Source organism: Onychostoma macrolepis, chromosome 01 (assembly GCF_012432095.1).
Source record: "Onychostoma macrolepis isolate SWU-2019 chromosome 01, ASM1243209v1, whole genome shotgun sequence".
Taxonomy (NCBI): domain Eukaryota; kingdom Metazoa; phylum Chordata; class Actinopteri; order Cypriniformes; family Cyprinidae; genus Onychostoma; species Onychostoma macrolepis.
Genome location: NC_081155.1, coordinates 20,919,344 through 20,937,480, shown reverse-complemented (window position 1 = coordinate 20,937,480; position 18,137 = coordinate 20,919,344). Strand labels below are relative to the sequence as shown.

The window sequence follows — 18,137 nt, the reverse complement described above, 5'->3', positions numbered from 1 at the left end:
TTTTACCAACACTCTATGGGCTCTTCCCACCCCACAGAACAGGCCAACAAAGCATACCTGAGCTTCCCCCTCCACACACACACATGTGAAAGAGACCACTCTGTACTCACAATGAGAACCACTTACCATGACGTCCAGCCTGTGAGTGATATTGAGCCCTCTTAGGCTTTCCCTAGTCCTTCCAGTGAGAAAAAAACACTTTTCTCATGCTCATATACTTACAGTGGACCGTGGGTGTGGGTGTGTGTGTGTGTGTTAGAAAGGAGCTTCTAGTGTCCAGGGAATTAGAGAATTCTAGTTTATTTGTCATTCTCTTTATACTACAAGTGCACATGGCAGAAATAATCGCAGAAAACAGCAGTCAGACTTCAAAATAGAACATTAAATGGGCTCTTTTTAGTGTCTCTTTGATTGATTGTTTCCTCTGCTTAACTAGGGCATGTGGATTGTGTCTTACTGTGTTTGAAACGGTTGCTGCATTATAAGCGTGTGTGTGTGTGTGTGTGTGTGTGTGTGTGTATGTGTTGTCTTTGTAGCATTGTGTTCAATTACAATTATTTATAGGTAATACAGATTAATATAAATAGACTGACAGGGTGCAAAACTATTTTTTCATTATTATTATTATTATTATTATTATTATTATTTATTTTTATATAATTTATATAATTTTATGTATTATTTCTTAAAAAATATTACAATATTATAATTTTAAATAACTGTTTTCTATTTTAATGTTTTTTATACTAAATAATTATTGTGATGGCTAAGCTGAATTTTCAGCAGCTATTACTCCAGTCTTCAGTGTCACGTGAGTCTTCAGAAATCATTTTAATATGCAGATTTGGTGTTCAAGAAACATTAAAAAAATCAGTGATGCTTAATATATTTGTTCAAAATTAAAAGCATTTGTTTGAAATAAATTTTAACATAACATTATAAATGTCACTTTTGATCAGTGTAATGAATCCTTGCTGATTAAATGTATTGTAATAAATGAATAAAATGTCAATTTAAATAATGTATTTCTTATTCCAAACTTTTGAATGGAAGTGTGAGTCTGTGTGTGTCTATACATATATTTCTAGGGTTTGAAAGAATTGAACAATGAATATAAAAATGGTAAAATATGTAGTATAGACTGATATTTTCTTTTTACTTTAATTTGCTTTGCTTACATGTGAAATACAAGCAACACTCATAGCTTTCATAGCAATTAAAACTCACACGCGTTTTGATTCTTAAGAACGGTACAGTTCAGTTGCTGAATAACTATTTTATGTACTTACCAATGCCAGTTTGTATTCACATTTGGCACCTGCAGATTGTTTGTATTAGACCATGTAAACAGATATATGCTGAATTATTTTGCATTTATTTTACAGGTCAGAACTTTAACCTGAGGCAGCTGGGAATATGTGAACCAGCCACACGCCGTGGCCTGGCCTTCTGCGCAGAGATGGGCCTCCCCCACCGCGGCTACTCCATTGGCGCAGGCTCAGACATGGACACTGAGAACGAGGGGGTGATGTCACCGGAACGTGCCATGCGCCTCTGGGGCAGGGGTGCGAAGTCTGGCCGCAACTCCTGCTTGTCCAGCCGCTCGAACTCAGCCCTGACCCTGACTGACACAGAGCACGAAAACAAATCAGACAGTGAGAACGGTGAGTGGAGCCACGCTAGAGCCGCATTCAGCCTTTTAGTCTTGTTTCAGCTACCTCGAACAGATAAAAAAAAATAATTAATAAAAAAAAAAACGTTTCTCCTCTCTACCATGCTGGAAAATCCAGCTTAAGCTGATAGCTGTGTTTTGGAACATGGTTACTGGATTCTAGCTGGTCTGAGATGGTCATTAGCCATCTTGGACCAACAACAAACAAGCTTCCAGTGAAGCTTAAGGTGCTCAAGTTGCTTTTTGGGAAATTGTGAGTGTTCAAAAAACCAGTTTGGACTGCCTAGAATTCAGCTACCATGTTCCAAAACTTAAGATGGATTTTTCTAACATAGAGGACTCTGTGAAAGGAATTACTATACACATCTCTCTTTCACAATAGTACCATTATCGCACTCTTTTGACTTTTATCACGACTGGCCTGAGAGTCAATAACTAGCAGAAGGAAGTCAATACATCCGCATTTACTCTTTCTCTTTATACCCGTACTACTGCTTCCGCGGCCCTGAGGGAACCCTCCAGTGGCCCAATCAAAGGTCCGTCTTTGTGTCGGGCGCTAGGAGACCTTACCTAGCCATCGTTGGAATGCTCCGCTCGCATGAGCGAACACACACAATGGCTGGTTAACAGGCCCCAGCGGTTTGAAGTGCAAATTTGATCATGCTTGAAACCTGGAGAAGTGATGGAAGCGACGATCTCTCTCTCCCTCTCTCTCTCCTTCTTTTTTTTTGGTGCCGTCCCACAAAGCAGCTGTGATGGTTCAAAGAATGCTCAGGTGACAGGCTTCCTCTGGGCCTCACCGCCACACTTCCGCTGCCACTCTCCCAGAGCGGGGTCTCGGCGGGGGGGAGATGTCATCAGATGTTTTGATTATATTTTTATTCACACTAAAATCCCTCAGATTTGTTTCTTGTTGTTCTTTTCTGGTCCAATTGAGAATGAAACGGGGGAGTTTTTTTCTCTCTACTTTTTTTTTTCATGAAATGAATTGAGAATTAAAGCTGCTGACAGTGAGGTAAAGGACAGCCATTTTGAAAGAAAGGGGGAAAATGAAGCAAATCAAGAGCTGAATCATTCATTATCTTCCCTGCACACACACTCTCCTGTCACTTATTCTCATTTATTAATATTCCTTAGACTAACAGGTGTTGTGTGCAAATAACCTTTAAGAAGACCTTATCTAATCACTTTCATTAACACCTTTTGGCTTAATTAAGGAAAGCAAAGTGCTGAGTGTGGAGGATTGTTATATTTGCTTCCATTATGAGATGAATGTGTGGTGTGACTCTCATATCTCTGATGACCAGAGCAATGAGCGCACTGTTCCTTTAGGAGCGTATTCTGCGGATTCTTTATTTACTTTACTTAATGTAGTTAATATTTGTGAAAGAAGCTGTTAAATATAATCCAGTGGGTCTCAAACAGGTTTTTTTCAAGACCGTGGGAATCCTCCAAGATGCACCTCAGAATGAGTTAAATTGATTTAATCTATGATTAAACGACTAAAAATAAACATGGTATATATATAAAATAACAATTTATTTTAATTAATTTTGTCTTTGAAAAAACAGAATTCCCAGGATATACTGAACGATGAAACTTCATTTTAGAAGTATATCATATAAAGTAATAATAATAGTATTAATAATTTATAATAGTAATAAAAGTATAAGTATATTTTTTAACTCCATGGACATTTTTCTAATGAATATGCTTTTTATATATTAAATGTTACATATAAAATTATCAAGTAAAATATGAACCACTGCTTTAACTGTTATTTTAATTCCCTAATAAAAAATTATTGAATTAAAAAAGTAACTATCTTTTGAAATATGAAATAAATTAGTATTGTTACAATAAAATACAGAACTTATTTATGTTCGACATTTATCCCAACTTGTCCACCATCTTGGATTTATTTTTTCACTGAGCTTGTCTTCACTGTGAAGGATACCTATGAAATAACATCTTGTATAATGCAGCATAATTAAATTCTAACAGTCATCTTTTGTAACAGCCTATGATGTTTTAAAATGCCTCCTATGCCAGGCAGATCAGTAGGTTTTGAAACAGAGCAATTGTTTAGACTTTTTTTTTTTTTTTTGCACAAGTGTTAACGTGTAACATAAGTGCGTGTGGGTTTTTTCCTAATTGTCTCATTGAATTGTGGCATATGCTGCAGTTGCTGAGGATTATGTCCTAACAAGAGACAGCTGCAGACAGTGTTAGTGAGTCCATGAGGAGAAAATAAAAAGAAAATGTTCTTTCTTTCCTTGGTTTGTTTCACTTCTCTCCATTAAAAGATCTTTGGTATTAACTTCAGCTACCGTTTCCCTCCAAGTCGTGCCTCTTGACATGAATGTTGAAAAAACCTTTCTCCAGCCATACCAAAAGATTTCCTGTTTACATGTGCCTGGCGTCACCATGGAAGAAAGTGTGTCCAAATGATTGACACACTGTTTGGCTTTTTCGGCCTCTTTCCCTGACTCCCCTCTCTACCGAATTCAAGATGGAGTCATTTGTAGCTTTCAAGATTTTTCTGCTTGTCGCCTCGGAGCTTGATTGTGTTTGTGCGTATAGGCCGTCGGCCCTCGCGACACTGCCTTTTGACTTCAAACGCAATGGAGGTTAATTCCATTTGGGGAAAAAGCAGGATTTGTCAACCCGAAGCTGAGAGTGGAAGTGAAAGAGGTGTGTGTAGCGCTGTCAGACACGGTTCTAGTGAAAGGATCTCAATTCTGGTCCCACATTTCCAAGTTCACCCTTAAACTCTATTAGAGAGTACACTGAAACGAATACACTGAGACGCTCGCACAGAGACACTCTCGGCTCGGCATAGAGAGCAGTCGCAATGCCTGCTCTCGCTCTTTGGACTTAATATCCTGTAATGGAGAAGGGGTTGGGAGAAACACCTGAGCACAATGTGTTCCGCTGCAGCAGAGAAGAAGAGAGAGGGAGAAAGGAAAGGAGAGGGCGAGTGAGAGATGGCCGCTAACAAAGGAGGGATATTTTGTCCTCCGTCTCCAGGGGACATTTGAGCCAGGGATGCGCTTCACCGCATGCCCACCCGTGTCTCCCTCTTCCTGGGTCACTGGACACCTGCTCACTCCCCCGGAGGGAGCGAATGAAAGGAGAGGGGAAGACACACACGCACAAACACAAACAGTTTTCACACCAGAGCAAAGAAAATGATCATTTCCTTCTTTCTTTCTTTCTTTGAATTTATGAAGTTACATGCATGCATGTGTATATATACAATAACAACAACAGCAATAATAATAATAATGGTAGTAGTAAATATTTAATTTGATTTTGCATGTATATTTTATTTATTTATTTGTTTAATATTTTAAAAGAATCACACCAAGGCTGCATTTATTTGTTTGAAAATACAGTATAAACAAATCGTGAAATATTATTATAATTTAATATTCTAGTAAATAAATTTTACTTTAACTAGATAGATAGATAGATAGATTATGATCAGTTTAATGCACCCTAATTTATTACATACATACATATTTCTTCTTCTATATGCCCTGTAATCAAAAACTGGGAAAATCACTTTCAAGCTAAAACTTTTGTTTTTATATTCTGCATAATCATGATTTCTATTTTGATAATCAACTTTTCTTTGAATCCAGCAGAAAATGCTGTGCCTCCTCTGTCATTTGCAGCCATCTTGCCATCATATGACACCTGCTCCTCTGTTTGGATCTGTTTTGGATTTTGAGGTCGTTTGAAACTCCTGTGTTTCTCTCTCTCTCTCTCTCTCTCTAACACACACACACACACACACACATCTGCGCACTACAGGGGGTTCAGGGGAAGAGGGATAGAGAAGGGGGGAGAACCCTAACTACGGGAGAAAGAACCGAAGACCTCAACTGACTATTCAGGGTCTCGTTAGCACCGCTCCCCGACCGAGGTTTTAATGTGTCTCCATTTTGATTTTGGTTATTTCATTATTTTGAGGGGCTTTAATCAAAAATTGCACCACAGATATGAGAGCTTGCCCTGCTGTGAGCAAGGAAGCAGTTGCTGTACCCGGCTGAGGGAGAGAAAGTTCCAGAACTGGCATCTAAACTCACCGCTTTTTTAAGAGCCTGTGAAGCTACATCAAAGGATTTGACAGGAGAGAAGCAGGAACTTCTCCGTCCTGACACTTTTTTTTTTTTTTTTTCCTGACTGGAATGCCTCACTTGAACGCTCACAGAGACGCATTTGGTTTGGGTCAAGAGCTTACATTCTCTGTGTGTGTGTGTGTCTGGCTTGTAAATCCACCAAATTTTCTCAGCAGTAGTGACCAGCGGTCAAGCCAGATTTATCGTGTCAGGACATTCTCAAGCACTCTTTTCTATTACTTGCAATGCCATAAGCACCGGTAGTCTGTGTTGCTGTTTTGCTGAATCATCGGAGGTGATAGAGACCTCTGGGAGTGATTTTCTTCTTGGTGGAGTGAAGTGTCCACCTCCTTTCCTTGTGTTTTATATAAAGAGGGTCATAGGTGTCAGCTTAATGAGATTAAGAAAAATGTGTCAACAGTAATGCAAATCCTGTAAATATCTTAACCGGCTTACTCCGGTACAGCAGTTCAGGGCACAGAAATTCCTCCATGGAGGATGCCTGGGTGTAGGTGTAAACACACATACACGCACACTTAAACATTACAGCATGCAAATTTGTGTACTAATAAGCAACACGATCGAGCATGTTGCAATTTAAAAAACGCACTCGCCTAATTACTTCAGGTAACTTTACAAAAGTGCTTAATAAGCAATTAGATGAGAACTAAAGCCTTTTATCTTAGGAGTGTCTTAATGTATCTAATATATGTAGTTTAGTGCATCCTGCTTCCTTTTTACCAGGCTAATGCTTTTTCAGACAGGACCTCTTTAATTGGACTCATGATTAAATGGGCTATAGAGAGATAAATATGTTCAAAAAGTCTGTATTAAAAACTGCATTTTAACAATAACCAGGTGCTGAATATGTCTGCAGAGAGAAAAAAAATCTGAGCTCGAGTGCGGAAAAAGGCCAAGCATGTTTTGTATTATAAAATGAGATACTTATATAAGGGTTATGACATTCACGTTGCGGCAGAGTGTGTGTATGAATTGAAAAGCAATGCCGTTGTTGTTTCTTTCAGTTTAAAGTGCTCTGGGGTTGTGCGAGCCACACTAGCTGTGGACCTCTGGTCCTTACGAAGTTATTGATATCAGTGGTTTAGCTTAGAGACCTGGCACAGGAAGATACGGGGTGATGGCGATGGGAACGGGCTGTTGGGAAAGATTGCAGAAGAAAAGAACGCTGTTGCGCAACGATTGCACCACCAATAACTAACAATGAGCCAGACCGCTGATGTGCGTGGCACATAAATAAGCTGAATAGACCTGTGAAACAGGACGGCGTTCACGAAAGCATGATGATTGTTTATACTTGAAAATTCACATCATTTAATAGCGACAGGTGATTCAGTGAGAAAACCACAAATGAAACATTTATGTACATGCCACAAAGATGACATTTTCCTTTCATGTTGGTATTGTAAATATGTGGTTTTGATTAGTATTTATTATGCCATTTATCTTGCTAATGGAAAGAGCATACAGTTCTTTTATTAGCTCTTTTTTTTTTCCTGGACATTTTTCTTACAGTCAAGCCTTTTATTGACACTACATGAACCCACAGAAATAACAAGGCAGAGAATTACAGGTAGTAAAGTATATTATACAAAATCAATGAAACTTTTTCTTGCCATTTTTACACTGCAAAGTAGTTTAATTATGCAAATAAAGACAAAAATGCATTTTACACATAAATTACAAATACAGAAATAAGAACAAAAATAATTATGTTCAATTATAAAAAGTACAATGATTATTTGATTGTGTATATATATACACACACACACACAAACAGTATGTGTGTATATATATATATATATATATATATATATATATATATATATACCTATACATAGAAGTACTAGTTGTCAGACTAGCGTATTTTAATTCTGCTTTTATACACTATTGCATTTTACATCGGGTTTATGAATACACCTCTGAAACAGAGCTTCACATAGTCCGCTGGTGTCAGTTTTTCTTCCCTCCAGGCACATTTCCTGCAGTGTTCCAGTTGTTTAGCAAGCCAACAGTAGTAGACACATTTTTGGAAAACAAACTTTTGCCTTCTGGCTTGAAACTACAATCTATCCAGTCGTACAGGTAGCTGTTGCTTAACTGGTCCGAAAGCCCACAAAAACATGAAAGAAAAAGAAAACAACAAAAAACGACACGAAAGAATGCCTACAGTTTGATTTCATCCCATGCCATGGCTGAATGGCTACGGTTTTGTAGCATCTCCGGAGGCTAAACTGAGACGCATTGTTTTCCCGTGAGGGTCGTGAACTCACCTCGGCAGCGTAACAACAGCATGTGTGTCTGTTTTGTAAGAAGGATGAGCTATCAGCAGCTCACTCAAACACCCTTATCGCTCGCATAACAGAGAGTGTGTTTACCGAGAAACACTGCACTTCCTAAAGGCCCTGTGGCTGCAATTCCAGTGCGTGTGTGTATTTCTGTAAATGCAGGTAGTTGGAATACTTATACTATAATAAACTTATATAATATGTGACTTGCGCACACACAGGCAATATGCTAAAATTTACTAGAAAAAGAGAACAAAAAAGGTGGATACAATAGGATAGAAATGTCATCTCAGTGCTGATGGTCTGTTTTCAATTTAATTAATAGCTTGTTCTATACTCATACCAAGCCTGTCATTTTCACACACCTCATTATCTTGAGGTCTCCACACTGTCACTGATAAAATGCAAATATTTACATATATTTCACCACCTGATGGTCATTTCTAGTTATAATGTCATAACTAGGATTCAAAGAAAATTGCTACCAGGTTGATGATGCCTGAATTATTAAATAATTTAAATTAAATAAAATTAAATGAATGGTCTCTACTCTCCAAATCGTGGAATAGGAAAATACAATTCTATTCATATAAAGGTTTATTTAAATAGCCTTACTATTCAGTAAGGAGGTATGACATTTTTTTTCTGATGTGACAAAAATATTATATTATTATATTATATTATATTATATTATATTATATTATATTATATTATATTATATTATATTATATTATATTATATTATATTATATTATATTATATTATATTATATTATATTCATGTGTAAATATCATTCATATAGAGCAGGAAGGCCTGCTCTGAATACCAGATATATGTAGCCAGTCAAAAATAACTATTACATACCAGAGCAATCATTCTCTCTTTCCTGCTCTCTTGGGCACAAGAGACCCACACACATAACTGACCCATATGGATTCAGTTTAAACACAGAGCTAATACAATGTAAAACACAGTTACCTACAGCTCTTTCTGAGAATAGGTCTGTGCAGCAGAGGGTTACTTCAAAGACATTATAATCAGTGGGCATCAAATGACTACAAAGAATCAGCAGTCGACATCACATACTGCAGTTTCACATCCAGTCGGCTCACAATACAACCCTCCATGTAGATTCTGTGATTCAGCATTGAAACAGAGATGTTTTTTTCTTTCATTCTTTCTTTTTTTTTTTTTTTTTTTTTGATCAGGTAACAAGGCTTTGTAATGAAAGATCAAGTAGAATAAGGGCAGGATAGAAACACTGCTGAGAAAAGTTCATTATTTGGACCGCAAGTTGATTCTTGAGAACAGATGTAGCGCAGGAAGGAAATATGGATAAATGTGGACAGGTTAAAGGTCTTATGTCAGGAAACATCAAATCATCTGTTCAATCAGTGTACTGATTGAGGGTCCTGATTAAGCCTAGCATTTCTTTTCGCTGTTTCACAAGCTTTACTGTATTAGCTTCATAGTAAGGCATGTGATGTACGTATAAGCATTTAACTCTGTATTACAGGCATTTAGTGTAAATAGATGAGCAAGTAGCACTTTTAGTTGTTGTCTCTCATTGTATATTTAACAGGACCTGCACATGTGCAAACTAATCTCCATGCAGTGTATACATAGCAGCGTTGGCTGATAGAGTGAGTGCTCTTATCTCAGTAAACCCGGCGTGAACGAGAAGCAGCTGTGTTCTGTTAGCACAAGAGTGTAGACCACTCAGACTGGCGTACGACCCTCCTTGCTCCCCTCATCCGCACCCCTCAGACTGGACAGATTACAAGCAGACCCTGCTAGATGCTCTAAGCCAGCCCTGGACGCTGATAAAACTCCACTTGTTTCATTTCTGTCCTGTGGTGGTGTCGTATAACTGTCTGGTCATTCCATCAGAGCGGACTGAATCCAGATCTGGACCCCAAAGCAGCCCCCGATACCTCGGTAGTGGAAACCCGCCTTGCTGCCACCGGCCTGGCACCCTGGCTCGCAGTGAAAGAATGTGTTATTTCCTTTTCCCAACACCTGGAGGTAAAAAAAAAAAAAGTGGTGATCTGGGTAAAGTTAATTGCAGCTTGTAAAACCGAGTTTGAAACGAGCACCATTATGGCAGGGATGTTATAAGTGCTGGCAGCGTAATGGCATTAACCGTGCTTTGTTACACTAGCACACCATCATTAAAGAGCACTCTCTCCACAGTGGCACTTTCCAGAGCTGGGCTTTGACTGACAGAGTGACAGTTTCACGAGCCGTGAGTGAGAGTCGCGCACAATGGTCCATGTTAAACCAGATTGTGTAATCGAACATTAACAAGCCACTTTTATTCCACCCTAACCTGATGTTTGACATCAGTCTGCACACCGGACTCTGTTCGGATGTGCCTTAAGACGGTTATTCAGGTCAGTTCAAATATTAGAATTTGGATATGGCTGCTTTTCATTACCACTTTGAATATTTGAACAGAGTGTGCAGCTTTTGCCCTTGTGATTTGAGTGCAGCAGAGGAGTATATTTCCCTCTGCGCTCCCAAATCACCTTCTCAATTCGAACATCAAGTTTCCAGCCTGAGAACTTCACCAAAAAAGCAGAGCCATGCCCTTTCGGTATTCGCAGAAGAGGCGATGATGTCAGCACTGGAGGGGACGTCTGAAAGGGATAAGAGAGAGACGGAGAAAGATGGTGAGATGGAGAAAGAGAAAAATCTTCCAGCCATCTGTGCAAAGTATGAGCTTCCTCGCAGTAGTCCAGCAGATAAGCGCAATGGAAAAGGCCAGAAGGTTTCATTTACAATGCAGTTTTGCGTACTTGCATTCTTACGCATACTGATTAGGGTTAATACTTAAGTGGCTCCATGTCAGATTTTGGTCAGTGTGAAAAAAATGCAGATATGCAAATGCTCAGAATTACAGAAACAGTCAGGAACCTTGTAATCAGATCCTTGAATTCTGTTTTTGCCTCTGTACGTTGTGAGTGTGCAAGTACTAGCGTTGTGAGGAAATTTCCCCACCGGTTAATCGACGTGTAACAACACCGGTAGTACCGGTATTACCGTGAGGGGATGGGGTTCCCCTCCTTTTCTCACTTTCCTTGTGTGGTGTGCATTTTACTTTCACTTTCAAATTAGCGGCAATTCGGCATTAAGCACTGGTGTGTTGTTAGTTTGTTTGAGTTGTCCCTCTTTTCCTCACTTTCCTTTGCTTTTAAATCACTTAAAAGTGTAGTGCGCATTTTACTTTCACTTTCGAACTAGCGGCAATTCAGCGTTAATTCAAGCATCAATAAAATACTTACAACTTCAAGTTCAACTTAGCCTGTATATAAGTCAACAGGCTTTTCAAAATCCAAAATATTGCCAAACATGCCCTTTTACATTTAGTTTCGAAACTAAATCTTCCGCTATCATCTAGTCTGTCTCACCTCACTCTTTTTGTCAGTCAGCTCGACTCACTCTCCTCACGTGAATGAAATCTAATCTATGATGCGACTGTTGTTTGGCACGCTGTATTGAGCAGGCACGTTCAGTTTTAATTGTAGTGTCTGTTCTCTAACTGAACTAAATGAATTTTATTACTATAAAAAATCTAAACGGCGATGGGGGCGGTGAGTGTTGTTTCTGTACTGTGCCTCATATATAAAGAATTTCATGGCGTATATGAAACAAATGCTGTTTAAAATGTTGTCTGCTGGTTGGTTTTGCTTTAGCAAGTTCGTAAGCAGAATCCACTCATGGAGAACCAGTACATAGTGATGAATCAATAGCTTACAAATCGCTCGGGGGGTGGTGCCATATGTCACAATCAGCAAAAGCTAACAATGCACCTCTAAAGCCCAGATGATATGTGCTGCTCTGTTCAAGTTGTAAGAGGGGGCAAATGTAAAACAGAACAGAGCCATAGACAACCTCCCTTCACTACAGCGCATTGTTTAGCACCATGCTAAACTCATTTTTGTTACAATGTAGCAGTGGTTGTCATTCTCTAGAGACACTTCTGGGATTTTTTTCCTTAATTTCAGCCACATTTCAGTCTGTATGGAATGAATGAATTAATCAGGCTGTACACTGTGTGTGGAGTATGTCAGTGCAAAAACCTGCACCAACCACTGGTAATCCATAAAATAAATGTCTAAGAATAGCATTCTGCTGAATGTTATTTTGATAAGTGTTTTGTTTTCTGTTTTGTTTTGTTCTGTTCTTTTTGTTTGTTTGTTTGTTTTGTTTGTTTTGTTTTATCTTGTCTTGTTTTGTTTTGTTTTGTTGTTGTTTTTTTGTTTTGTTTTTTGGGTTCCGTGTTTTTGTTTTGTTTTGTTTCGTTTTATCTTGTGTTGTGTTTTGTGGGTTTTTTGTTTGTTTTGTGTGTGTGTGGTGGTGTTGTTGTTTTTAAAGTTTTGATTTGTTTCCCTAGTGCAATCAGACAGTTTCTATCTGCATAAGATCTTACTGGCTAGGTGTCACTCTGATAAATTAATTTGCTGTCAAACCTGAAGAGGAATAGCCAGTAAAAATGCAGTTTTACTGTGTCTGTCCTTGGGTTTAGGTAAAGATGTGAGCACTTCAGTTGTCTGGAAACTTTTACTGGCACGAGTTTCCCTCCTTCTCTCTCTGTTAGCCATTAGCCAGGAGTCCAGCAAACCTTCTACACCTTATTTAATTACCACGCTTACCAAGACATAATTTAATTACAAAATGTGGTGTAATTGCTGATGAAAGCCTGTCTAAATGTGTGTCTCTTTTCTTCCCCACTGCCCACTGTTAAGATCAATTGAGTTTTATAGGTCACCTGGGACATTAATTTTTTGGATGGCCGGCAATCATCCTTTTTAATGATACTCAGAAAAGGCCCTCTCAATTAGCCTGTCTGTCCGAACAAAGAAATCATTCATAGCTTCTAAGGGAAGGGGGAGGGCAAAAACGGGAGAAGCTGGGAAATTGCAGCAAGTATGTGAGAAAAAGGGGAAAGAGTCCAAGGAAGATTAATCAGTCTACACATTATGAAATGAACCACTGACATTGTGTTACGCATGTGGATGAAGGAACATCATATTATACGCGTCCAGAAATTAGAAAATAGTGCACTTCGTATCACACAGATGATTTATTTTACCTCCTTTATGACCAAAGTCATGTAAACTAGCCTTGAAGCCTCAAAGATCCATACATTCCATTCTGAAATCATCTGCTTTGTGTTGAGTTTGCTTGGCCCACGAATATTCAGAATATTCTGACAAACAAACCGCAAACTGTCAAGGACGACCTCAGGTGACAGCTGCCTCCCAGTGGCGAGGAAGAAGACAGGTGAAAGCCACCGCTGTAGCTTTCAGCAGAGCAATTTGAAGCGATTTGAGATCTTCTCTTTTGAATTTAAAATTCATATAAAAGCAAGGATGCTTTTATTTCTTTTTAATAAATACTACTTCCAGTCAAAGTGGCTATCATATAGAGCTGTCGCGATTCGTCGATTTTAGTCGACTATTCGATTTTTAAAAATCGTCGACGGCAAAATCCCGGAAGTGCCGCATTTCACAGAGGAGTCCATAAAACACATTATTAGTCTATTTTCCAAGGCTGCATGATATATTAAACCCATTTAAAAATCATAATTAAGCATAATTGTGAATTCACAAACGCTATGATTTAATTAAATAATTATATGCGATGCAGTATATGGCTTTAATTATTTACATGCATGTAGGTTACGTTCATGCATCACACAGCGGCTCCATTCACAGCAGCTCCACAGAAACTGTCATCATTTACATGTATGGAGCGTCTCAAACTCCATTTCTGCATGTTGATGTGAGTTTGGGTTTATTATAACGTTCATCTGGGAATGCAACGTGCGCCATTTCATCAGATTTGTAAGGTAAATCATTTATAAATCCACACAAACACAGGAGAATACATCGCGGTTTCAAAATAAAAGCTCAAACCCTCACTCTGAGTTTACACGTTTTGATGTCCACATATTCATTTAATTACAATGGCTATAGCATTTCTGTCCTAAAGAAATGGCCAAATATTAAAGATTAAGTGGACATTTGAATTAGTCAATATTAAACAAGGATTAGATCGCGCAGTAATGTGTAAAAATAATCACCAGGCTGTCGGCGCCCCATGCAGGCCTTTGTTGTAATGCGTAATGTACATTAGGTCTATTGTTTATAATACATTATATATTTTAACAGTTTTGTTCAATAAAACCATATGATTTCTTGCTTTTGATACTTTATTTGAACTAATTATTATTGCATCATTGCTATTATATATGTATTTTAAGTCATTTTAAAAGCTATTGTTCACTTACATCTATTTTTATTACCACAAAAAAAATGTATTATAATTATAGGGCCCTATGAAATCCGTTTTATTTCCAAATTCATTTTTTTCCATTTTCATTTTTCTATACTCTGTTTTAATGGTTAAATTAAATTGTATTAAGCAAAAAGCCTGTCTAATTAATTTAGTTTTACATTTTTATCTGTACCAAATTCTGTTTTCCATTATTATTCCATTTTAATGGTTCCATTAAATTTGAATAATCAAAAGCATCTCCAATTGATTTTATATAAAAACAATTATTATTTTTTTTCAGAAATACTGCACATTTACATTTTTCACCTAAATAAATTTTGGTAAATAATATTTCTGGTAAATGCTCCTTTAAAAAGTGTTTTTTGATTCATAATTTTATTATTAATAGACTAGAACACGTGGATGTTGTCATTCTTGCACTATAATACTGAACTTTGATTTCAGTGATTTGGAAAATGAGATGGACACTTGCTTCTTGCACTCTATGTTACACTTTACTTTTGCTTTAAAAAAGGATTTCATAGAAATTTGGATTTCATTTGGTTAAATGAAATATTCTTAAGTAAAATTGTTGATATTTTGTGGGAAATTAATCGTTTAGATTAATCGACTAATCGACAAATTAGTCGATAGATTAATCAAAATAAAAATAGTCGTTAGTGGCAGCCCTACTATCATACCAGTTCTTATCATTCTTCCAGGAACGAAAGCTTCCTGTTTTCCCTTGCTGAAGTAAGGATTACATTTTGAGCGTCATCTCAGGATGAGAGAAAGCATTTGCTGCTTTGTTGTTTTTAGTAAACTCCTAAGGGCACGAAACCTTTATTTATTAGTCTCTCTAATGCCTGCTATATTTTGGGATGTGTTTTGCTTGTCGTTTTTAGGTAATTCATCCATTAGGCCTAGGCTCGCTTCCACCGACCAAGCTAGAGGTCAGGGAGAAACACTTTTACCAGCAGTGTGTCAGAGAGAGAAACCCGAGGGAATACTGCCTTAACACATCCCAGAGCTACTTGTCTACAGCCTTTACAGATACATGCACACATTCCTCCTCAAAGTCCAAGGCCTGCATTTTCTCAAACAGTACAAAGGAATATGGGAAATGTGGCGCGAGAGGGAGAATTTTTGTTTGTTAGGTTTTTTTTTTTTTTTAGACCGGGCCGATTCTTCACTGCTTGAATGCGCAAAGGGTCACTGAGCTGGCTGAGCGCTTCAAGGACACAAACTCTCTCTATTCTGTCTCTCTCTCTCTCTGTCTTTGTCCCCTGTGTGGCGCTGTGTGAGCGACAGCCCCAGAGGCCTGTGGGATATGTATGGAGTCAGTTGTTTGGAGCAGAGGAGCTCTCTAGTGATTCAGAGACACTCACTGACATGTGACACGAGGTGACAGACCAGTACATTGCTCACACCGAGACAGAGAGAGAGATAGGGAAGTGAATGATGGGAAAAAAAGGAAGGGTTGCTGAGGCACAGACTGGATAGCGGTTAGACAGCACAGATTAAAAAATAGGTATATAAATAAGAAGAATCAGAGGAGATGAAAGAGAAGGTAAAGACACTGTAGTGTGTCGACTCGTGTGATGTATTAACTGTTCCTGTTCCCAGAGGCGCCATTCCGCAGTCCCGCTGTAGTATCTGCTGAGAAGGAGAAAAGCCAGATATTTCTGCCTCATCCCCTTGAGATTTTGCTATCGCTTCACATCGACTTCTCTCTCTATCATTTCATCCATCCATCCATGTGTCCTTTCACCCTTCCTTCTTTTCCTTACTGCTGCAGAATCATTAAAAAAAAAAAACTTGTTCATTGAAAAAAAAGTCAAAGGCGAAATTGCATCACAGCTGGGGTTTAATACTGACAACGTTTCAGCTACGTAACTACATCGTAACTGATTTCTGAGTTGGAGTATTTATTTTAATAACTGTTTTAAATTTAAAAATAAAAATAGATATTTGAGGTTGGCATTTGAGAATTATTACAAACTTTGTTGAGAAATATAATTAAATTAAATAATTAAATTAATATTTTTAATCAAATTCATTTGCATTCAAATGATAATGAATATACATTAGAAAGAAACAAAATTGTAGTTACACTATCATTCAAAAGTTTGGGGTTAGTAGGTTTAGTTTTGTTTTGTGAAAAGAAATTAACACTTATTTAACAAATATCAATACGGATTTTGCTAATCAAAAGTCACAGTAAAATTGTGAAAAAAATTTCAGTAAAATTCAATTTCAAATAAATGCTGTTCCTTTAAACTTTCTATTATTTTTGATTTATGTATTTTTTTTTACATGAAAAATAATAATAAGAACTGTTTCTTGAGCACCAAAATAGGCATATTATTTCTGAAGGATCATGTGACACTGAAGACTGGAGTAATGATGCTGAAAATTCAGATTAGCTATAACAATAATAAATTACATTTTAAAATGTATTAATTACAACAGTTATTTTGAATCTTAATAATTCCCAATTTTTGCAGCCGTGGTCTTTTTTATTCCATTTACATTTTTAGTTAATTTAGTATTTAGCTCGGTTCAGTTTAGGTCAGCACACTGCAAAACTAAATAAATATAAAATGTAAAATTGCTTTATCATGCTATTTGTATCTATGCTTCAACCATGCTGCACCCCGCTGCTTATGTGTAAAGTACAGGGAATACTATGATTCATTAATGTGGGCACTAAAATTAATTTGTGCTGCTTTTTTGTGCCTGTCTCGTTCGTTGAGAGGCTAGTTAATCCTGATGAGAACGCTAGCACTACATCAGAGCTTCAGGTCCATTTGTGGCCCTCTTCTTTGTTAGCAGAACATCAATGAATGTGGTGGAGAGCATCGCCCAAATCAAGAGCCCATGAAACATTAGAAGTATACAAGGCCTGAGCCGGAAGTGGCCATGTTTGATCCAAATGAATAGCACTGGCTGAGTTAGCATAGGCGCCAGCCGCTAATCATTGATTTTTATGCTTCTTATCAGTAGTTTAGCCAGAGAGGCCTCTTATGCTGGAGCCGCTGGTGGCACCAGCGTTGTTGCTTCTGTCTATGGGTTTTTCAGGGCCGTCCGGCCTGTCTGCCCTCCAGAGCTCTCATACACCACCTCAATTATAGATTCTGACGCTAACGCTCTTCTGTGAAATGCTATCCCATGATACAAGATTCCAGGAACGATTCTGTTTATGAAGGTGTTCTCACACATTTCAGAACAATTCTGCCACACACTAGAAGCAGTGCTCAATAGCCCTCATTTTCATAAGCGTGATATTCAACAATTTCCCGCTAAATTATTTTTATGTCTAGGATAATCAAGTGAAGTACACATAACTCAGCGCTTGCACCTGAGAAGGGCCACTCAAGGATAAGTGTAACCTGGATGTAATCAAATTTTCATTTTCATCTTAATGCGTTGGGCACTTGAGACCTGTCAAGGCTATTGTGAAATACATGTACAGTATGTGTGCGTCATGGGCCTTTTTGGCCCTGCTGACCTATGTAAAATCTTTAACTCTGTTGTAGACCCACAGGGCCACTGGCAAACATTTTTACTACTAGCTTTAGCAAACGGGAGGTCAGAGGTTGCCTGTCCTGTTACCGTTGCTGTTCTGAGAGCCAATGACTTTACATATCAGCTTGCTTTACACAATATGTATTTCCCCATATTCGTAGGATATCTGAATACCTAGTATCCGTGATGACAATGACAATACCCCGGTGACATTCTGCATCAG

The 18,137-nt window shown here is 37.9% G+C and overlaps 1 protein-coding gene across 17 annotated transcripts in view; it reads left to right on the top strand.

The window, feature by feature from the left end:
• Nucleotides 1–18,137, top strand: part of LOC131547855 (teneurin-3) — a 642,274-nt gene that overhangs the window by 438,472 nt on the left and 185,665 nt on the right. For all 17 annotated transcript variants that reach the window (XM_058788591.1, XM_058788700.1, XM_058788676.1 and 14 more), the window contains one exon: nt 1,386–1,664. In XM_058788591.1, coding sequence (XP_058644574.1) covers nt 1,386–1,664 — 279 coding nt within the window. The remainder of the gene's footprint in view (nt 1–1,385; nt 1,665–18,137) is intronic.